The sequence below is a fragment of the Amblyomma maculatum genome, chromosome 5 (genome assembly GCF_055883805.1).
Source record: "Amblyomma maculatum isolate TAMU_Amacu chromosome 5, ASM5588380v1, whole genome shotgun sequence".
Classification (NCBI taxonomy): domain Eukaryota; kingdom Metazoa; phylum Arthropoda; class Arachnida; order Ixodida; family Ixodidae; genus Amblyomma; species Amblyomma maculatum.
The window spans coordinates 147,875,034-147,898,029 of record NC_139348.1 but is presented as its reverse complement, the minus strand read 5'-3'; the positions used below and the strand labels follow the sequence as shown (position 1 = coordinate 147,898,029).

At 43.1% G+C, this 22,996-nt stretch overlaps 1 protein-coding gene and 1 long non-coding RNA gene across 2 annotated transcripts in view; both read left to right on the top strand.

Moving 5' to 3' along the window:
* Positions 1-17,647, top strand: part of LOC146189894 (uncharacterized) — a 50,594-nt gene extending 32,947 nt beyond the window's left edge. The window contains exons 9-19 of the mRNA XM_084605372.1: positions 969-1,043; positions 3,380-3,428; positions 6,678-6,896; positions 9,622-9,863; positions 10,415-11,053; positions 12,697-12,777; positions 13,989-14,066; positions 14,838-14,903; positions 16,209-16,355; positions 17,059-17,148; positions 17,642-17,647. Of these exons, the coding sequence (XP_084461498.1) occupies positions 969-1,043; positions 3,380-3,428; positions 6,678-6,896; positions 9,622-9,863; positions 10,415-11,053; positions 12,697-12,777; positions 13,989-14,066; positions 14,838-14,903; positions 16,209-16,355; positions 17,059-17,148; positions 17,642-17,647 (1,692 nt within the window). The remainder of the gene's footprint in view (positions 1-968; positions 1,044-3,379; positions 3,429-6,677; positions 6,897-9,621; positions 9,864-10,414; positions 11,054-12,696; positions 12,778-13,988; positions 14,067-14,837; positions 14,904-16,208; positions 16,356-17,058; positions 17,149-17,641) is intronic.
* On the top strand, positions 16,984-19,707 carry LOC146189893 (uncharacterized). The gene is made up of 3 exons (XR_014707322.1): positions 16,984-17,148; positions 18,292-18,425; positions 19,638-19,707. It is a non-coding gene; the product is annotated as an uncharacterized LOC146189893 (long non-coding RNA).
* The last annotated feature ends 3,289 nt before the right edge of the window (positions 19,708-22,996 follow it).

The following is a 22,996-nucleotide window of genomic DNA, read 5'->3' as shown; positions in this document are numbered from 1 at the left end:
TTTTCCCAATGATATTTCGCGTGTCCTCGACCAAGTCAAACATAAAACAGCAGATTATTGTGTATTAAAGAGGAGCGAGAGATAAGGAAACATTGCGAGTTAGACCACAGTAGTACCATGCAAGCACAATTAGCCAGCACTGACAGAATTCACATTTTGATAAGCATTCAAAAAAATCCATTTTCTGCCTACGTTCTAAGGGCAGAAATCAATATCCGAATGCCTTGTGACGCGTAGATCAAGTGTGGCACAGTGGGGTTTCATCATAAACCCTGGGCCCATCGGAACGTGTTATATGGCGAATTAATCTTATATCATTTATCGGCTAAATGAAAATCGCAAGGAGTTATTACCTGAGTCAAAGTTTGCAGGAATACTTTGATTAACTTGGGGATCTTTGAGCGAATAGCTAGTGCTCCTTATATACAGGATTTACGGCTGTTGCTTCGTGCTTCATCGCAACTAATATTCATGTTCTCGACGCACACGTTTGCTCTCGCATATGTACTTTGATAACCAGTAAAGAAACAAGAAATCTTTTTCCGCTCTTGTTCCCAGCATGCAACGCTTTACTTGATGTAACCACATTGTTAATTTTATGCATGATTTCCCTACGCCAATATTTTGCGATGACGTATAGGATGGAAACTATCAGGAACAGTTACGTTCAAATTCAATCTGGGAGTTTACCTTTCTCCAGTGTCTCTTGTTATTCGCGTTCTTTCAGAAAACTGGAAATCTTCGACCAGAGTATCTTACGCTCTACACGTGCGATTCAGACGAATAGCTGGTGATAAAAATAGTGACTGATCACTGTGTAAACGCGCCACAGTGACAGAGAGATATAGGCAGAGTGGTGACAACTCCACTTTGTCCTTTTTTTATAAAATGTAATAAGAGGTATACAACTGGGACATGGTCTCCGGTTCTGTGAGAATAGCGTGCTACAGTTTCCATTTTTTTTTCAGATCGACATTCCTTCAGATATTGAAGATCTCAAAACGAAGCTAAAGCAAGCTGATGTCTCGGGCAAACTTGCGCAGGTTTGAACGTACTTTACCTTGAAACTAAGCAGACAATGTTGTTCTTTCTTGGAAGGGGGGGCAGGGGGGGAGGGGGGTTATTTTCTATAGCTGGTTCTAAAATTTATTCTGTTTAGACCCCGTCGGGGTGGCGCAGTGGTTACGGCGCTCGACTACTGTTCCAAAGGACGCAGGATTGAATCCCGACCTCGGCGGCCGCTTTTCGATGGAGGCGAAAAGCAAGGCGTCCGTGCGCTGTGCGATGTCAATGCACGTTAAAGAACTCCGGGTGGTCAAAATTTCCGGAGTCCTCCGCTAAGGCGTCTATCATAGCCTAAGTTGCTTTGGGACGTTAAACCATACAAACCATCTTCTGTTTAGATCTGCTTTTATTAACGGTATGCAGTTTGAAAAATGGAGTGAACTCTGTATAATTGCTTGTGTACTAGGATAAAGCAGCGTGCCTGTACAAAGAGAACGCTAGCAACTAATGATTTTTTCAGAGCGGCACCATTTCGGAAAAGTGAGTGAAATTGTCCCCGCCTTCAAAATCAAGAACCGAAACATGTTTCTACCCTGCAAATAAAATATTGTATACTCTCTCTCTTTCTTCCGTGGCAAAGTTAAGTTGAAAAACTATTCTTAACGACAGGCTTCGGAAACACTGCAAAAATGCCGTATTGAACATTCGGACTTATTGCCGCAAATATCCTTGCCATCCGCTGGTCAACGATTGTCAAGTTGTAGCGTATTGCAAATATACTGTCACAAGAGATCACTGAGGCTTCAGATATTGCAAAAACTAGACCCGGCAGGGCATTAGCACTGCGTCCACCGCAGATCCAAAAAAAAAAAAAATAACAGCAGTTCCTTGCGTCGTCCTAGAATCCTTTCTTTTTTTGAATGATCGAACTGCTTGGCTTGTTTTTCAGAATTGTTCTTTCTAGCTTATCAGTGTAACCCGCTTGTACTTAAACAGTGCGCTCTTTATAAAATCGGCGATTGTTAGTGGGCTCTCGTCGCTACCGCCGTCGTGGTTGTGCAGGTTCGCTGCTTTGTCTCGGAATGTCACACCAACTCGCCCACCAGTGCGCGCTATTGCCTCGTGTGGATGTTTATTCCGTTCCATAATATACGTGTAGAACATTTGTTACAGTGGAGTGACTTATAACCAAAATTAATTCGTTATTCGCCTTGCGATGAGGAAAAATTTCTTTTTTCTTCCTTGAGCAACGGTGTGGTTTAGGTTTGGTTGACAGTGTCGAACATCCCAAAGCGACTCAGGCTATCGAGGAGCCGTACTGAGGGCTGAGGAACTTTCGGCCACCTGGGGTTGTTAACATGCTCTGACATCGCCTTGCTTTTAGCCTCCGTCGAAAAAGCAGCCGCCATGGTAGGGAGTCTATCCCGTATTCTTGGGCATAGCAGTCGAGTGCCCTAACCACTGCATACCCATTACAGGGTCCTTTATTGAGCAACCTGACAGCGTATATATTTTAAAATAGGCATTTTTGGTGCATTCTCACTCTTTTTCCTGCCCTGCCCAGGTACAGCCTGTTGTTACCGGTCGCAATAAGGGTAGTTCTATAAAAGCAATACGAAGAGCGATATCAGTATTCCACTCGAAACATTGCGAAAAGTTTGAATATTTCAGGATATATAGGATTGCAAATTAAAGTGATATGGTCTGGGCTGGTGCCAATGCGGTTGGCGACGAATGAGGCGGCTTGAAATTCACTGGAGAAAAGTTGTTATTGAGCTGACGTGCGCCCGCAAGGTAACTAAGCAATCGGTGGCGGCAATAGCAGCATGCGTGCTCGGCCATCGTCGATTTGCGAATGCCCGGCGCATTCGTTAGCGCTCCATTTAAAATCGGTGAAGAACCATCAAGATAACTTGCCAAGGGAACCTGGAAAAGTCAAGCGGTACGGAAACGCAGTGGTTCGCTGCGATCTCCGGGAAAATTATCTGCGCATCTCACACTACAAAGTGATAAAGCCGCGTCTCGCGAGAACGAGCATGAACAAGGTCATTTTATGCATTACAATCACAGGGATAAGGTCGCGTGGCGGCGGCTGTTGAAAACGACGACAAAGCTTCCAACAATTCGCGGCAACATAAACTTTCTTAGCAATGGCCGCGTGTTAGCAAATCTAACTAGGAATCTGCTGCGATAATGTTGTGTATATAACTCTTATATTTCATCCCTATCCTTGGGCTCTTCGGGTGAACATATTTTGTTTCTTTTAGTTGTAGTAGCTCCTCTGAAGCACTCATTTGTGGCCTTATCGTCGCCTCCTTCCTTTTAGTTGCAGCCGCTTATTGCTTCGAGTGTAATTTTGTTCCTTTTATTCCAGATGCCAACTAAAGAAAGAATAAAACGCGATACCGAAAAGTATATCCCAGGTTAGTACTTTCATTTGGATCTATGCGTTCAGCTTGTTTATTGGTTTCTGCTCTCATAATTCCTGCGCGGTCGAGACATGACCAATAACGCAGATGCCTGCTCAACACTAAAACATAGGTGTTATCCTCAGTCACTCAACCTTCGTTTTGAAGACAAAATAAGGAAGTCAGTACTGGATGCATAACGAATGTAATTATTTGGGCATTTTCTTCTCTGTATCCCGCCCCATGCTGATGACCGTAAAATGGAGCAAGCGACCAGTGAGCGCATGCTGATTATGGACTTTACAATTAGTATATCGTATTCCTGTTATGGTTCCAGCAAAATGATTTAGCACATGAAAAAAAAAAAAACTTTACTATTTATTTTTCTCGTGAGGAAATGTATGAACCTTGTGAAGCGTTTTAGCAATACCTATGTCGCTCCGTGTTATATGCTATAATAACCGCGCGCTCATGAGAAGTAACATAGACTGCAGATTTTGAAAACCGCAGGACTATCCAGGTAAGTTGGCATGAAAAAAGGCTGAAATTTCAACATTTAGGACCAGAATAAAACCGGCTGTCTCAGCGGAAAATTGTTTAACTGTTGTTGGAGCCGATGGGGTTGAACTATCCAAAACAGCAGGAGGCTCATATGAAGGCCATTTAGAAAATATGAATTATCGGAAAGTCTTCAGCTGGAAATGATCTACATGGAGGGTGGTGTTTCTTTGTCCTCTGTAGACACGGTAGACGCAAAAACAAAGTTTTTATTCGCCGCCTACGCAACAATCTGTAGTCGCTGTGCATGTGTAAAAAATGTTTTCTATACTCTTCGTTTAAAAAAATTGCCTGTGAACACTTTCAAACAGATAAGCTTAGGCTTGCCGCATAAAAAAGCTTGAGCTAATAGAAAGACCCGCGCGTTAGTCTACTGCGTTGCCGGGCAGGGTCACGCGAGAGAATTGAGCTCAACGCTGGCGGTCGGTTGGAAGATTGTGACGGAACCCGCTGGTCTAGGAGAGAAACAGAGGTCCTGCATGGCACCTGTTGCTGGCAAGAGCTGATTGGCGGCAAATGGACGTCTTGGCGACAGCCATACTCGAAAAATATGCTAGATTTTTTGAACGAAATCCTATTGCTTTGTCGGTCGCTTACCACAGTGTTTGACAGGAATTACAGTTTAAATTACATTAAAGGGAGTTTCTTGTTTGCTGTGCCACTACCCATGTCTCAAACTCGGTCCTCCCTCTCTCAGGAGTCAGTGGGATGTGCGCGCATTGCATATGTCTATTCTAAGCTTGTTGCCTGTGTATGTTATAAAATGAATTTCCGTTAAAACCTACACACACTCTACAAGAGTACCACCGCGGCCCTTTCCATGGATTGACACCGCTCAACGAGCTCGGCGCGAGCGTGAAAATGTGAACAGGCATGACGTGCTGACTTTGACATTTCAGATGTGAGTGGCGGCGCAAGTTTACAGACTACGTTTATAGCCACCGCGCTTCATTCCTTAAGACACGCGCCTCTGTGGTCAATGCCAGCGGTTGCTATGTCCTAGCGTGACCGGCGCTTAAAAGATCAAATGAAAAGTTCTCGTTTAGTTTGAGAAATTCAAGTCAAATGTGCCATAACCACGAATTGTTGTTCTAATCAAGATGCACATCATCTTAAAGAAAGATAACAGTAAGAATTATGGCATGTTGACGTGTGTGTTGCGCCTTATGTGCGAGGAAACCCAACGGCGAAGCATGGCAAGGTGTTTCGTTGGGCCCTGATTTGAGCATCATCACTGCGGGGAAAATACTAAGCGAGTTAATCTGAATCATTGGTGCGACTTGTAAAAGTTGGTTTGGGAGCAGAAATTGGCCGCAAGGGCTTTCTAAACCAGTTAGCGGTGTCGAAAATGCACGATAGGTGGCTTGAGCACACCACCTAGGTGTGAAAAGCAGAGGAGACGCTGCCGGGTGGAAAATTGTGCCGTCAGTCAATCATAAATAATGCAGAACCGATTGAAGTTTGTCGAAATTACCGTGGAGTATATCACTCTATATACACCAAACATTTGGGGTTAGGGTCATGCCCAGACTTCTGCTTACCGAATTGCGTCCGGCTTTCACAATACAGTGCCTACACTTTCTTCCTGCCTACGATCTCAGTGGCATCAAGTGCCCGAGTGACTTCTCAAGGTCAGGAAATAGCACCGACCGGCCAAAATGGTTATCTTAGTATCCTACTTTCAGGCTGCCATACCTCATGAATAAATTATTTTTAAACGGTTGTGGTGAGTATTCTACCTTTCCTCAACCCAGAACGCATTCGATATCGGAAACTGTTAGGCTGTAAATTTTGACTTCACATTAATTTCACGACGCAGCAAAAGTGTGCACATCTTCTGGACGTTGCTGGAGACCTCCCCTTCTTATACGATGTCGCTGCACAGCTCTTTCGTCTACGGTGTCTCAATCGGCGAGTTTGTTCCCGCTACTATGAAACTCCTAAGGGACTCCTGAGTAGAAAACAGGAAACATCTGCACCGCACCTTTGGTATAGTGGTCCAGATTACACTCTTCGTGATGTAGAGTCTTTGCCGAAAATTCTAAGCCCAGGAAATCTGCTTCTGAGCCGTATAGTCGCGCTTTAGCATTATTGACAATATTTCCCGTTGGAGATGGTAGGAAAAAAAAAATAACACTTTTAGCTGACTTGGAACACCGGCAATTCATTACGAGTTGCGCGATATGACTCAAAAGCAAACCTGGCTGCTGGGCTCTAAACTTCTGACAGCGACTGTACTTTGCCAAAGTCCTAGATGACGCTTATTGCCTCCATCGTGCCGGAAAGCCGGTGGACTAAGCAGCATCTTTGACATGACCGTCAAGTCAGAGTGTGCACGGAAGTGGATAGGGGCGTGGCATAGAATCTTTGGGGGTTGGATAATTATCATTGGCGGAATGAAAGACATTCGTCCCACAGGGCCGCAAGTCTCAAATGCTAATAGCAGTTTAGATAGACGAGAAACTTATTTGACATCACGTGTAATCAAAGACACGTATGTGCATGCTGCAAGCCAGCTGGCTAAACCCACTCGAGCACTGGTTGGTTATTTTAAAACATTAAGTATTCATGGCATCATCTTCTATGGCCGAAGTCATCGTCCTAGGGTCCATCTTGCAGGAGTCGCAGCTCACACTGCACTGATTGGTTAGTAAAATATCACGGTCACGTTAACTCATCCCTCGCCCACGTTTTCATGTCATGCAGAGCTCGAAAAGGAACTGAAAGAGCTTCGTCATGACCTCAGTGAGAAGATCCAGAAGCTGAACGAATCTATGCAGAGTAAATTGACTGCTACAGTTACTTCATCGTTGGCACGCTTCAAGACAACATCACCTGAAGTAAAAAGCGGCGTGGGCAACTACGAACTATTGCTTGTTGTCATCTCCGTTGCCATGACCGCTATGGTCGGACTGTACATATTCGGTAAGTGATAATGCTACAAAATGTGTTCGACACCCTAACGTGGGGCCATTGCTCGTTTTGGTGTATTTGTTGTAATATGATTGTGACAATACCAACAAGCAGTGCGGACGCTAGCGATTTTATCAATTAGCATGACCGGTTCGATAGTAGCGCCGCGAAAAACTCTCCGGCCGAGTCACAGCGAGTCACTTCCGGCATATCTGCACAGTTAGAGTTTCCCGGCACATGAATAGTGCGGATAAAGCTCGTCGCGAATGCCAGCTTGTCGTCGTGGTCCATTCCTTTTTAACGTCGACCAAAATAGAACGCTAATTTATTATCGTCCACTCTCACCCCTTTATTGGCATAATTACCAAGTTGGCGTCTCAACAAGCACGCTCTATTCACGCAGCGTATCTCATCCGTAGCAGGGACTTATGACAGCAGACTAAGGCGAAGAAAAGAATACCAAGAAAACTAGCTTGAAATATACCAGCGTCAGTATGGACTTTGGGCTTATATAATTTAAATGGCCCCCTTTGTTTAACAGGCAACTTCTTATATGAAAATAATAATGAGAGTTAGCTCAGTCGCACTACATGAGCGGAAGGTAGCCGCAGTAACTCAAGAATAGAAACAAAAAGGTTTAAGCTACGCTTGCTTAAATTCAACGAAGGCATGCGCCCTGCAATAAGACCATGCGAGACACCAAGCAAGTCTGTGTTTTGGCAGGTACCTAGACTGGGTTGCGAGATTTACAACGTGGTAGATTCCGAACAGGACCTTGATATGTCGACCCGGGCAGTTACGTTTTAGCGAGGATATTTGGAACGTTTACAGCACCCGGGTTTTAAGGACGACAATCGGCATAATAGCAGCACGACAATGCCGACCTTAACAGCCACGCGCTCGGAAGAGCAGGAAACAGCCGACTGACTGCTTCTTCAACATGAACATGAAAAACATGAACGCTCTCGAGGAGACCATACTAGGATCTACCGTCAATAATATAACTCTCGTTATAAAACGCATTCGTTAGAATGTACCTGTGATCCGACGGTCTTGTGTTTGTCAAAATGGTCCAAACAGATCATAACATTCTAAATCATATGGTCATCATTTTCTTCATCAACTCTGAAAACGTAAAACATGTCAGGAAAACTGCAGTCATGCTTTCTACTTGCTGCATGATTGGGGTTGCTATGAAGACTTGGCGGCTTGACGACAGCCCTAGCTTCCTTTATAATCTTGTCAATATTCAACTTTCCTGCATTTTTTGTAAGACACGGTGACCTGAATTCTTAACAACATTATGCACGAAAACTTGTGCCCAGAAAGGGTGAATTCCGAAGAGCTGGCCTAATTTTAACCTACATATCTCTAGTGTTTCGCACTATAAATTTTCACTTTCATTTACAGAACACGGCAGCCGGATGACCTATGCAGGCACGGAAGGTCCGCCTTTTATTCTGGTTTCTAATATCGCGGGAGAAATTCGCGCAGCTGGTTTTTAGGATGTGAAAATAATCTTAAAAATTATAAAAGATATGTCGCCGTCTGTGCATCACAGCTATTTTACACCATGTTGGACTTTGTTGACTTTGAAAAATTGATGATATAATGAAATAAATAAATAAATATAAGCATTAAATTACCGAATCAATTAACACAACGTCTAAAGCAAAAGCCTTACAAGTGTAATTTGAAAATATAACCTGGCGTTCGGAATGGGAAAAGATGGTGAAAAAATCAATGCGAAGATATAATCATTTTGAAATGTTCAGAGTGGCGCCGAAGTTTCCAGGAAGCTTCCTGTAACGAAAGGTAACTAATTGAACTGAAAAGAAAACTAGGTATGTTTGGAGATAATGAAAATAACCTAATAAGTTGAGATGTGGACCGGGAGGGCGACCGAAGTACAGGCCGCGAAGGCTCATTTATTCCAGCTTAATAAAGGTGGTCATACTGAATGCGCTATGACGTTGACAGCAGTGACAACCAGTGGTAGTGAAAAAAAGCATGAAAAGCTCATTAAAACAATAATGGTTTCCAATAAACGTACATAAGCAGTTTTAGGAGCAAACTAGAGTTACTGGGCTTTAGGCAGCGAGATTTTGTGGGTGAGATTAAAGGCTCGTCAAAATCGGTGGTGAGCAGAACTTTACAAATCTTCTTTATCCTCATTGTGGTTAGAAAATTGAAGTTCATCATCCACATTCTCGAGGTCGATGTGATGCACGTTGTTTCGCAATGAATGTCTATAAAACAGTGCCTCTAGTTTTCGTGTCCATAAACGCTAATGGCTATGTTATGTTTGATGATGTCAAAGTTAGGTTTGTTACGGCGCTTATACCATGTACATTAACACTAGTCTCTGTGTGTGCTCATGCAATGCGAGATGGGTGAGCCAGAATGCCACCTGAAATTTAGATATTTCATATTTGGGGTCAAAATGCCTATTAAGAAAGGTTTTCAGCTATTGGCACCTTCTGGGTGGCTGGCTGAAACAAGAAGTTTGACTTTGGTTTACTTTCATAAAATATGCGTAATAGCTACAAATATAATTGATGCGCATCATGCCCTGCTTGCTGTCAAATCAATCTACACACCCCGCACTGACGTATCTATTTCAGCCTTTTAACCTAAAGAGTGTAAATGATTATAAAAAGTTACCCGGCTTTTCTTAACCCATGACAACACCTGAACAGGACCTTAAAGCTTGGTGCGCCTTTCCTACTCTCTACAGGGAACAACTGTTTCATGTGGCAAGCGGCAACGGGTTTCATTAGCCTCACCACGGCCAGCTGGGTGCTGTCTATAACGGCGGTTGTCTTCCTCATGTTCTTCCCGGCGCTCATGCCCGCATCTACGCTATCCATTGGCGTTGCCACAGTCGTAGACCGCCGCATGTGCTTGCCTGCAGAGAACATCGGTTCGCCTGCCTCACGCTCATTCGCCGAGTTTCTCTCACGGCAGTTGACGGGAGAGGTTAGTTGCCTGAAAAGTACGCTTATGGCTGATGTGAGTTTGGACGTAAGAGGTGTGAATAGCCTTAAGTTTATAACTTGGCTTAAGGCACAGGTGTTAATTCACGGGCATCGCCTTTGTACGCTAAAAACGTCTGCAAGTGTATTTCAGTGCACAATCGAATGTGTCTATTTTTATTGCCGGCGAGAGGAATCAAACTGCAGTAAGTGCGTATGCATGTGTAAGCATTCACAGAAGTAGGGACACCCAGTCACCGATTTATATTTCCTTATCTTGAGATTACCGCCACACAAACCACATGTGGATGGGTAGGCATGTAGGTTTCGATGAGTTAATTGCACTTCTTTTCCATCGTGCATTCTTAGGCAAGGTTACCTGAACATGAGCTCTTTAGACTTTCATTAGGACGCACGTTACACGTGAATTTTGCATTTCTGACAATATGAAATTTTTCTGAATAAAATTGGTTTCCGTAATATAAATCAGCTATTTGTACAAAGAATTTTGAAATTTTCTCCCTTCATCTTGCGCGTGTTCTTCTTAACCAGCAGGGCACAGCGGACGGTCCGAAGCGAGTAAAGGTGGCTCGCGCTTTGGCCTGGTCTCACAGCGTCATTGATCGACACGAAGATGAACCTTCGTTTGCCCAACGACAACCCGCAACCAACGACACCCCCTCTTCCAAACAGAGAGCAGGAAAAAAGCGCGCTAGTGTCGGCGCTGCAAGACGACCGGGATCAAAGGGGAAGCATGCCAGAGCCGTGACATCAGCGAATCGAAAAAGAAACACAAAAGTACTCCGACAGGGACGTCGATATATGCACGGACGGCAAGTAGGTGGCACGGATGACACCATCTCCGATTTGACCGCTGTCCTCAGGAGGCGGCTCACTCCGGACGTGCTGCATGGAATAATGCAGCGATTTTCAACCTGTCCGAAGAAGCACCTGTCCCTCTTCAATCTCTTGGGAACGGAGGTGGTTGTGGAGTTGGCCACTAAGATCATAGGACAAGACAGCCCCTGGCTCTGCCTGACCGACGACAAAGCGGGAACACCTAAGTTTGATGCCCTAGAGAAAATCGGTACTCTTGGCACGATTCCGGCGCTAGATAAGGATATAAAGGCCAAGCTCAGCATATTCACCACGCCGCTGTTCAGTCAAGACATGTTCAAGCCTATTGCAGACGCGGTAAGAGCAAAAACAGAAAAAGAAACGGAGGAAATAATTTTGAATGAACACGTTATTAAGCCGATACAAAATGTTTTATTGAACGAGTGACTTACGCGATACGTTGTTAAATAGGAAATGCTATACAGACAACAATTCCGGCGGATAAAGTTAGTAAACCAAGACGCGTATAGCGGTAGCATTTATATGGCACACGGAGGAACACTTTAAGAAGAAAGATGATTGAGGACAAATTAAGAAGTGAGAGGCAGCATGAGAGCGAATGCTCGAACGACTGAATGAATTAAGTAGCACTGAAACTATATCTGCCGCATTTCACGAAGAGAATGCGTGCTTAACATTTTTTTTTGTAATTCCCAGGAAAACAAACCATTACACCTGAATCAAACTAGAACGTAGTTAATAGCGCTATCATGCATTTTGCCCTATATTCTGATCGCCTTGTCATAGCATATTTCTGCTTATGGTGCTGGCATAAAACGATGTAATACACACTTAGCAGTTCGCCGTTCGTATCAGTTTTTTCAAATAGGTTTTGAGGCGTTGTAAATGTGTTTATGAAATAAGTGCACCCATCTCCTTTTTTCAATCAACGAATTTTAATGTCTAATACGAAACAAATACAGCATGGTTGTCCGAAGCCCTTATTTTGTTCTGTTCATGAGACATCAAAGTTGTTTGCAACCACTTGTAACTTTTTATTGAATTTGTCCATGCACTACATTTGCGAGTAAAAATATTAGCGCCAGTGACTGGCAGCTATAGAACTGTGATATCACAGCATGCAGCGCTGCGATTCGCAGGCATCCCTATCGGGCCGCTTCTATTTTTGCAGCACAGTGGTTGACGGCAGAAGTGAACTTTTTCAAGCGTGCCACTATTGAGTGTGCCGGCCGCATGTGGCTTTACATGTTGCATTTTCCTTTGGCTCGGTATCATGACAAGGATGGCTTATTTTTAAAACTTATTTGAGGTCCGTAAAAAAGGAGAAAGAAAGGCGAGACAGAAAACTTTGGGGGGGGGGGGGGGGGGGGAGATCTTGACAGTTCGCTGAATCCCCTAATACTGAAGAACGGGAACGGCCCGGTACTCTCGTTATTAGCCTCCTTGTCACAACAAGCGTAACGTGTAGTCAATATCCACAAATGATTCTTATAATTTACAGAATGCGGTAGAAATAAATACCTATATTACAATTCATGCTATGCACTAACAATGCAGGCTGTGCAAAGAGAAGTGTTAACTTAGAATCAACAAAAAGCACCATGTCCTTTTGAGAAAAGTATAGAAACAGGTATTTATGAAGCATTTTGAAAAGGGTTGAAAACACTCATAAAATTGCTTGATGCGCACCGCCTCCAGTAGTATTTAAGCATTCTCAACCTCGGGTGAAGAGGCGATTGACAAGTGCCTTAAGTGAGGGTTAAAAATTAACAAAAGTACTGCAAACATCTGACGTATGGCGGAAGTCACATCAGGACAACGAAAGGGTCTTTGCCGTGTGTGGTAGCGTCCCTTGCCTTTTCGGGGTATCAATCCTTTTGATTTTTCCGCTTCTAGGCTCCTAGATTTCATCACTTTGTGTAACACATTTTACGTTACTTTTTTTAATTTTTATGTCTTTATCGTTTGATACCGGCTAGGCCAAGGCTGCTAAGCAAAGGTTCAGCGTTATCGGCACCTCGAAATCTGGTCTGGAGCAAGTGAAGACTGAAGGAACCCAAGTGAGTAGCACTACACCGGAGAGGCCGCGCAACTCGCCGCATTATATATTTTAAACAAAATGGTATTACTAAGACTCAACACTGAAATAGTCCTCCAGATATAAAACTGTAAAGGAAAACATATACGGGCTCATAAATAAAAAAGAAAAGGATGAGGAGCAGCGCTTCATGCACAACCCGCAGCCGTTGTGCGTTCCATTTATAGGATAGATGCGCAAGCTTCCATTCACGAGCATGTGCACCAAAAGAAAGGACATTCTGGAGGTAGCATGGGTGGCAATATTTCTACAAAAAAAAGTGCAATCTGAAATAACATGAAAAACATTGTCACTAGCTCGCATAGAAATATACCTTTCGCGGTAAGGGTTTTCTGGTGATATGCTTCAATGCAGTTCCGCCCAGGATTATTGATGAATGCTTCCTCACTTCACCGCAACCGAGTACTCTCTTTAACAACTCAAACAGTATTCATTCAGACCTATTTTGATATTTTCAGACCTATTTTGAAGATAGAAAACAGCTATGTTGTTTAAAACATTTTAGGAACAGTGAAAGCGAGGATTGACTAACTGACGAGTACTAGTTCCCTTACTATATCTGGATGACACTGTGAACGTTTAATATCGTAATTATACACCGCTGTCGGTTATATGCTTGCACAAAGAGACTTGAGCGTAACACAGCAGATTTTAGTACCAGCAAATAACTTTCTTAGACACCTCTATTGACTCCCCCCACCCGCCTCTTCCCCATTCCACCGGTGAACCCTTCCGTTTGAAAAACGTGCAACCATTTCGGTGAAAGAGACACCGCAAGTGACAGTCGTATCTGCTCAAGCTATGATTGAGAAAGGCTTCTCACATTTGTTCTCGCACATATGTTTCAGCTCCTTACTATCTGCTCACAAAAATGATAGTTTATAGTCGAAGTACTCACAATGCAATTTTTTTTACATATCTGCCTGCCCTCTGGTCACACGAAACTTTTAGAACTTTCTAATGCATTAAAAAAAAAAGCTTGTGCCATAAGAGATATAGGTTTATTTTTTCCCATCGATAAATACCGTGCCAATGAAACTATACTGTTCGATTTTTGAACAGAGAACTGAGTAAGGGACCCACTTGAATTCGAAGGGGCTATACATAAAGCTTGTTCAGTGGTTTACACCAATCGCCTTTGCGATTCGTTTTTTAACACGTTTGTTTTCACAGGCCGAACAAGATGTGAAAGCAGCCATTTCTAGCCTTGACAAAGCTTTGAAACTGAAGAGTAGCTTTGATGGTCAAATGGTGAGTGCAGACGCAGCTTATTTTTGGCGATGAAGTGAGCATTTGTGCTGGGTGTCTAAACCAAGTTAGAAATATAGTATGGCATTATCTATGCTTCCACGCAGAATTTGCTGCCACAAAAAGTAATGGATTAACCGCGAAAGTGTCGCAAAATTTAGTGGTTCTATTAATTCATGTACCAGAAAACGATGTAGTTAAAACAGAGAAAGGAACGTCTTTGTCATGTTTTTTTTTTCTGAGTCGTTCTTGTGCCCATTTCATATTATAGAATGAAATTTATTTATCGCAAAAACCACACTCCCCAAAAGTATGAACGCCAGCTGTTAGCCAGGTTGGATTAGTCATCCTCATAGAAAAGGGACCAGCTACACTGTAATTTTGTTTCTTAACTCAAGGCTGGTTCCGTGCTCGTACGAATTGAAACAGCAATTTCTGAACTGACTGTTTTTTGATTAATCTTCTAATATAAACTTATGGGTTGCGTGATGCAGAAGGGGATGATTTAGTTGAGAGGAGGGAATGCCACGGAGAGAGGATGGGACTTTCCCATATGATGAGTGTCAGCCTTGCTGCCAAGCTGGGTACGGGAGAGAATATTTATTTTCAATTATACGGCACAAACAATAATCATCCAAATAAACAGCGCCACACCTCAGCGACAAAAACAGTTAATACTTCCAATTTCATCAATCCGAATTTGTACGTTTATATACCTTCACACATTTTTCACATCAAAGGTAATGACAGATCACGTTCCTTTATTTCTTTCAGGACACCATCGCGAAAGTCTCTGATGACTTTAAGAAGTCGTCCTCGGTAGAAGGCAAAAGCTTTCACGTAAGTCGACAAACCTGGGGCCAATATTGTTTGGAAGATATTGATAGCTTGTGCGATGAGGCAGCCCCGAAAGTAATGCATAGGTAAAAGGCCTGCCTGTAGGTAATCCCTGAAAGTGAGAGCTCATTACTGTGCTGCAGAACCACGCTGCTCCATAATTCTTGATATTTTGGCAATTTGATGTCTTCAGTAATGCAACTATCTGTCGGGCCTACAGAGCGCATGTGGGGAAAGACAATATGTAAAAAAAGCGGGACTAAATGTTGAATATTTGCAAGTACAAAGGATAGCAGATCTTGAAATGTAAGTTATGAAATGAGCATTCCTTGTTTGAAGATGAGCACATACTTTAGTTTCTACCAGCACATTTGCCGGCGCTTTTGATAAGCATCGACTACCTTTGACACGATACACAAGCATCCCCACGGTTAGAACACACTGAAGATGTGAAGGTTAAACAAGCAAGAATTGCAGTGTGAAAAAGCAATTACTGGGCACAAGACTATCGCATATCTTTGCTGGATAGTAAGAGAGAGAGAGAGAGAGAAACAACTTTATTTCCCCCACATGTGAATAACGGCAGTAACGGCGTGACGTTACTTGAAGTACTGCACCTTTAGTATGCTCTCTTTAAAATCGTGAATAGAACGAACAATGAAACTTGATTGAAGGATAGCTGAACCTCTACAGATTTATAAACTGCTTTTGAGGTATGCAAGCATGCAGTTCATGTTTTGTAATCTAGGTGAAAAAAATGAGTTCGAGGTGGTTGATATGCCGATCACCTATTGGCATTTTGGCAGTTAAATATTCATAAGTAAATAGCAAAACTCTATCTGCCAACATCTTCAAGCTGGAATAAGGACATCGCCCTACCTCCAAGGTAAACTTCGATGTTGCAGTAAAAATTTTAAATAAATATACCTCTATGTCAGCGTTTCGCTTTTGAAAATAAGAGGTTGGTTATTTGTTCTCGGGCTTTTTCACCGCCATTGGAACACGCAGAAGTTTGAGATGTCGGCTAGCACCTCATCAAGATGGAGAAAATTGTGGCTAGCATGACCTAAATGTCCTATTTACCAGCGCCTCAGACACGGATGTATTTTATATGTTAACGCTTTGTTTTCTTTATTTCTTGCATTTATGCTTGGTCTTTATTGACATCTCTGGCAAATGCGTAGTTATCACACTGTGTTATGCTATCCAAGGCATGATTCCGCAGTTTTACACGACAGTCGATAACTTGGAATGTCATCGTATTTGAAAAACTCTCGCTGCGCCTGAACTACTGTGCGTGACACGCAGGAGTACGTGAAAGACATCATCGACCAGTGGGACACTCTTACCTCGCAACGTAGTGGCGGCTCGGACAAGATACAAGTGACCGCAAAAAAGGCGCAAGCTGCCTTTAAGGCCGACATTACCCAATTCTTCGATCACGCCAAAAAGCAGGCATGTTGAAGTTTTCGCATACCGAAGAGGGCATCAGCGTTTCTCAATATCAGGCATTATTTACTGAAAACTCTATCGGTTTGCATAAGCAAGCCCGGTGAAGCACGGATATTAGCGACTGTCTCATTTCATGTAAACCGAAATGAAACGTCGCTTCTCAAGAGTTACCGCTTTCTTTCTGGTGAGAATGTCCTTACTGGCGATCCCTATTACACTTTCACACCATTAAGCGAAACTCTGATAATTTTTTTCTCGAGCCTTCGCTTTTACGCTGACACTAGTTGGTAGGTTCTTTATCTCAAAATTTCTAATATTAGGTTAAAGCGTATAACACAGGCTGCAATGTTATCGTGCACCATCGGTCCATATAAGGCGGCTCTTCATATATGGGAAATGTGTTTATGGAATAGTTTCAGCAAAAAACAAAACATCTCGCTTGTGGCTAAAGTTAGGAACAGCAAACAACCGGGACTTATTGCAATAAGTCGAAATATTTCAGAGCAATTTTGAGGCAACGAAATGCAAATAAAAAGGAGAGATCAATTGAATCTGGATTTTCATTTTCATTTCAGATTGCATTTTCGTATGCATTCAATGCTTCAAACGTTTTCCCTCTATTTCGTTGTATTCTCCGCTGCTTCAGTAGTGCAAGTAATGGGAATTTTTGATTTAAGTACTTAAGCTTGTATGTACTTTTCTGCAGGTACGCGAGCATGTGGGGGACTGCCAGCCCCTCTACGTGCTCTACATAACGACCGTGAACGCAGCCTGCGATGCAGCTATCAGGCCATTCGTAAGCGTCTTATTTATTTTAGCAAATAAAATGGGATGCTGTCTTCATAATATCCCCCTTTGCTGTGTGCTAAAGCAGCTATGATAATTTAGATGATTGCGGGTGCGCTACCCTCGACAAATGACAAGGGGAAACAAAAGAAAAAAATTGAGAATGTGCCTCGGAATAAAAGGGTTATGAATATGTGACCTCACTATGTTCTTTATATGCTTATAACACCCTAGGAAATTTGTATTCGTTTGCATATGTTTACATAATAAAGCGGTGGGAAATCGTGATGGTAGTACAATCTTTTAAGTGGATGGCGGTTTGAGGAGCATGAAAAAGAGGTTTGGGCTGTCCTTTGTCGCACTAGATGGCCTCAAGGTTTTGTCTCTTAAGCATTTGTGATCCGAGAGCACCAGGGGGAGTTCAGCCTCCGGCTATGAGCTAAGCAGTGCGTCCAATCACCACTACAGAGCTCATCATTACGCGTTTTTTTGTTTTTGCCCAGGTTTGATAGGTGACAATAACGATAATTAGGGTAGCCACGTGAGCAGCAATTTAGTGGCCCATCACTTTGTTGAAAGAATGCGGTAAGGTAGTTTGTAAAAAGAGCCTCGATTTGCGTTTTGCGCCGAGTAACCTGCTGAGGGTAATTTCAGCTATCATGAGGGAAGGGTAGGCTAGGAGGTTTGATCCGTTTTCTTTTGGTTCAGAATGAGAACAGCACAACCACTAAAAGCAATGGTGAGTAAACGTAACGTCGTTGGGTTACCTTTTATATAACAGAAACGCCGAAACGGCTCTGAGGGTAGGACCATCTACAGGAAGTTGAGTAATGAGAAGATTCCGCTTTTTTCTGGAACGCGAGCACCTTCCAAACCGAAAGATAGAATTTATAAAAGTTTTTCATCAGGGTATAGCTCACTACCTTTATTCGATAGCTTCTCAAGCTCAGCGTCAACAGTAGCTGAAGCAGGGACAAGCCTTTTCAATAATGACAATGAAAAATTAAGCTTCGGGCATTAACGCCCCCTACTAACGCAGAAGTGTGAGAGTGCATCAACGTCGCGTGGTCGTTTGCTTCTTATTCTATGCATTAACAGACGCGGAACACATTTTAATTATTGAAAAAAGATTGATTCTGCTCCCATATCGCAGGGTGCTTTCTGGTTCTGCGTGTGGATGTTCCTGGTGGTAGGCATAGCTGTCTGGGTCGCCGCTCTCATCCTGTCGACGTGCTATGCGAGGAGCGCGGCCCAAGAGATTAAAGACGAGGGTGTGACCATCGAAAAGTACGTGCCGACCGACACAACTATTCAGCGATGACGTAAAGTAAGATTACCCCTCCATGATAAACACGCCTTCTAAAAGGAGAAAATAAAATTATGTACATTTATGCACAATTTCTATTGCAATGGGATGCTACGGAGTCCAGCTGTGCGTTCTTACTTGTGCCAGAACCCTGGCTAAAGCACGACTGTCTGCTGTCGTGGAGCAGTGACCGCCGCCGCCGCTGCTCCGTTGTCGGGTGAACGTTTTGAACACCCCGGTCGCATAAGCACCTGTTACCTACTCGACACTTCTTGCGACACTGTGGGATGTTAAACTCCGCACCTACGAGTCCCTGATAGGCGCGGTCACGTATAAGCACGCAACAACTTCGCATTCCTCATTAACTCTCAAACGTAATTAGCTATAGCGCTGTAACGCTACGCAAGCGCCAACAATATGCAATCAGTTTCAGTCGCGTTCGAAGTGCCTTTCACTTTCAAAATCTTGACGTAATGTAAATAGGACGTCTAGACGCATCGAGACGTAAAAAAAAAGGAAAATGCTTCGCTCTTAGCCACTTGTTTAAAACACACATGCTGTCACTTGTTAGGAAAAGATGAATCTCTGCCCCTTTTACATGCAAATTCTAAGAGTAAGGTGAAGGGAGTCTGTTTAAACACCACCTGCACCTTACAGTGAGGTGGACGCCACCCTGGACGGACAGTCCTCTCTTTGCTGTCGATTTTAGTTGTACTGCACCAAAAGAGCGAGAGACATAATATTCATGACATCACAATTGGCAATTATGTATCCAATTCCGTGCTTTGCGTTTGGATATATACATATCTACAAACATTTTCACATCGGATTTCCCACCATACTTATCAATCTGCTTAGAGGGCTGATGGTGCGTCTTTAGATGAAGGTGTACTTCTTGTCCATGCTTCACAACCGAGATTTTTCTAAATAGGACCATATATAATATAGCCAGTCTTAGCGGAAAAGTTTTCAGTGCTTTGCGCGAATGAAATCTCCTTTTTTTTCTAATAGTTTGAATTTTGTAATCTTGTGATTGCGAGTTGACATCTTAAAGAGGTGAAGTGCCCTGTGATAGCTGTGATAGTTCAAGGGAGACAGAAAAGCAATCTTTATTAGCCCAGTTATCGACAATGATCTCAGCCTTATTTTACCCACTTCTCATCTCAAACACCGTTTCTTTCCAATTGTTTCAGGCAAATCATTATTGGCCTAGAGCCGCCCCAACCAATGCCACTAGATCCGAGAGACACCATACCAAGGTAACAGAAAAACCAGCTGATCGCTAACCATATTGGAAGACAATTATCGCAGCCTTATTTTACCCACTTCTCTTCTCAAACACCGTTTCTTTCCAATTGTTTCAGGCAAATCATTATTGGCCTTGAGCCGCCCCAACCAATGCCACTAGATCCGAGAGACTCCATACCAAGGTAACAGAAAAACCAGCTGATCGCTAACCATATTGGAAGGCAATTATCTCAGCCTTATTTCACCCACCTCTCCTATCAAACATCGTTTCTTTCCAATTGTTTCAGACAACCGATTGTTGGTCTAGAGCCGCCCCAACCAATGCCACTAGCTCCGAGAGGCTTCATACCAATGTAACAGAAAAACCAGCTGGTCGCCCACCGGATTGGAAGACCCACTGACAAACTCTTGAAGAGGCCTCTATGCTTGGCGACAGGCAGGCATATTGTCCTCCAGACGTCTTTGTTGATAGCCTACGATAGTGATGTAGTCTCTGCCAGGACACATATACTATCCAAAAGCCAAAGAGACAGAAAATTAATGCCAAAGTCAATAAATATGCATGTAATTCTCGGTTCATAGACATAAATATTGATAAAACTGTTTTTTGTGCCAAAAGGGAAGACCGCCATCTTATGCGTGCATGGTGTGTACAATATGGCGTGTTGTCAGCCGCAAATTTTTGTGGGCTGTGCCATACGCAGCGGAGGGGCTAAAAACTATTTTCCTCCGTTATCTGATGACATAGAGCGTGGTTTCGAGGCTAGCAATACTTTCGGGTCATGCGCTCTGTGTACACGTATGCCCTTTCTTCTCTATCCGGCCTATCTCGCTGCTTGCTTCTGATAACGCACTTTTGACCAGAATGGCAGCCGGTTGCGCAATACGTTATCGTCACTAAGCTGCGGCTTTTGCGATGGATGAAGCAGCTCCGGAACGTATTTCGCGGGGCAACCCACGCTATCTGAATAAATGTTATGTTCCCGTCGGGCACAGTAGAGTATATAGGGAACCTGCACTGTCTAGGCGGCGCTGCATTTGTTTCGCAGCGCGCCTAAAAATGTTGCTGTTAGCCGCTTGGTTTACGATAAACAACCGAGAATATTCATCGCTGTGATAGATACACATGTGAAAGATAATGTCCTTGCCTAGGCGCTCTCAATGTAGCCCGGTTATCTGACGCGGCGTGCAAAGCTTCGACAGAGCGTGCAATCTGATCCCTGTAACTCATGCAAACGACGTGAAAACGGCCTACAAAAGCGCCTTAAAAGTATTTTCTCTTCTCACTAGGCTATGTGTTACGGCGCGGCGATCGCAACAGCTAACTTTATAGCAGGGCGCCTATAAGTGGCGGCATAGCAGCCCGCAAGTGTCTAAAAAAATTCCCTAGTTCGCCTATCTCTTCGATATGGCTGTCCGCTCAGCAGCGACCGGTGTGCGAAAGGTGTAGCCTAACAGCAGGTTTGACTTCAAAGACCTAGCGGCGTGTTTATTTGTGCCAGCAGCTAAGGTTTTCGATCCTCATTTGAGAATCAACAATGCCATTAGCGGGTTGATTTTTCTAGAAAAATAGTTATTGATTTTCTAGTTGATCGGCTTCATAAGCAGAATTTATTTGAATGCGGCGCGCTTGCTAGTTTCTTTTTTTTTTGAGTTCGAGATATTCTGGCTTTGCGTGGTAAGAATAGTCGAGTGAATATAGCCGTGCAATTAATAGCCCAAATAAATATAAAGGTAAGCAATTTGGGGCTTTGGTTGATCTGAAGGAAACATGGTTTAATCTGCAGCGGAGAAGGAAGGTGCGTAAAGTTTGTGCCGGTGTTGCGTGCATGAATGCGCGCCTGTGGAGGAGAGAACAAAAAGCGAAAGAAAAGAAAACAAAAAAGGTTAATAGATGATCAGCTTGCTCAGATGGAACCAAAAATAGCCGACACGGTCATCGGAAACCACAATGGCGGTCCTCCCAGTGCAAGCCACGTGGAGGGGGCCATCACTGGCATGAACACAAAAGCCAAGGTAGGTCAGGCGGCATCAGACTGTGAAAGTTATTCAAATACAGCCGCTAGGTAGCCAGGAAGACAGTAAAACATTGTTGTGTTGTGTTGTGTTGTGTTGGGTTTTATGGCGCATAAGCAACTAAGGCTATCATGCGCCAAGAGCGAGGTTAATGTATGTTCTGGTTGCAAAAGAGGAAATGGATATGTTTAATCTATAGTTTATTCAAAAAGCTTCCTTCTTCTAGGAAACTGAGAACAGATGCTAGGTTTACAAGTGCTCTTTCTCCTAAAAGCAAGGTGGGATGGAATGGGATGGTATGATTGTAAAATATAGTAAAATGTTTTCTCCGTAGTGCCTCAAGTTTTGAACATGTAATTAGAATGTGGTTTACAGTGAGTATCTCATCGCATTCTTCACAGGTCGGTTTGTTATGTTTCATTAGCAGAAAGTTATGTGTTAGATGTGTATGTCCAATACGAAGACGGCATACTATCACTTCCATAAAACGTTGTTGATGTGTGCTCGATTGCCATTCTCCTAGTACAGGCTTTATGAGACGCAACTTATTATTTTCTTGGTTGTTCCATCTGGACTGCCATTTATTCATCTGTTTATGTTTTATTAATTTCAAGCAATCACTATGTGGTATGTTTACTTTCTGAATCAATTTGTTGTGGGCAAGTGCAGCACATTTGTCTGCTCTTTCATTGCCGTCAATGCCTACGTGACTAGGGACCCAACAGAACACTATGTTATGTGCTTGTGTTGTGATCATTTTTACATTATGTATTATGTTACCGATTAGAGGCATGGCAGCATTTCTGTGATTTAAAGCCATCAGTACACTCAACGAATCGGTGTAGATGACACTGTTCCCAATGCCTTCATTCACTATTTTTCCTACAGCTGTCAGGATAGCATAAGATTCAGCTGTAAAAATTGATGCGCACTGAGGAAGCCTAATTATTTGTTCCCAGTTCTCTTCAACTACGGCACAGCCAACATAAGTAGAAGTTTTTGATCCATCTGTATAAAACTCTGTATAATTACTGTACTTTTCTTTTATTGTGCGAAATTCTTGTATTATATGTTCTTTAGGAGTTTGGCTTTTGTTGAAGCGTGTTAGAGTGAGATCACAGACATTTGGAAGTTTGTACCATGGGGGTAGGGGGCTGTTTTTTGGTGCAGTGTCGGGCAAGGTGTCCAGAATTTCTAGCTCACTGCAAATGTCTTCGAAACGCATTATCAGTGGCCTCGTTGCTTGTGGTTTATTTGTGAAAATTACTCGTGAGCGGCATGTTGAGAC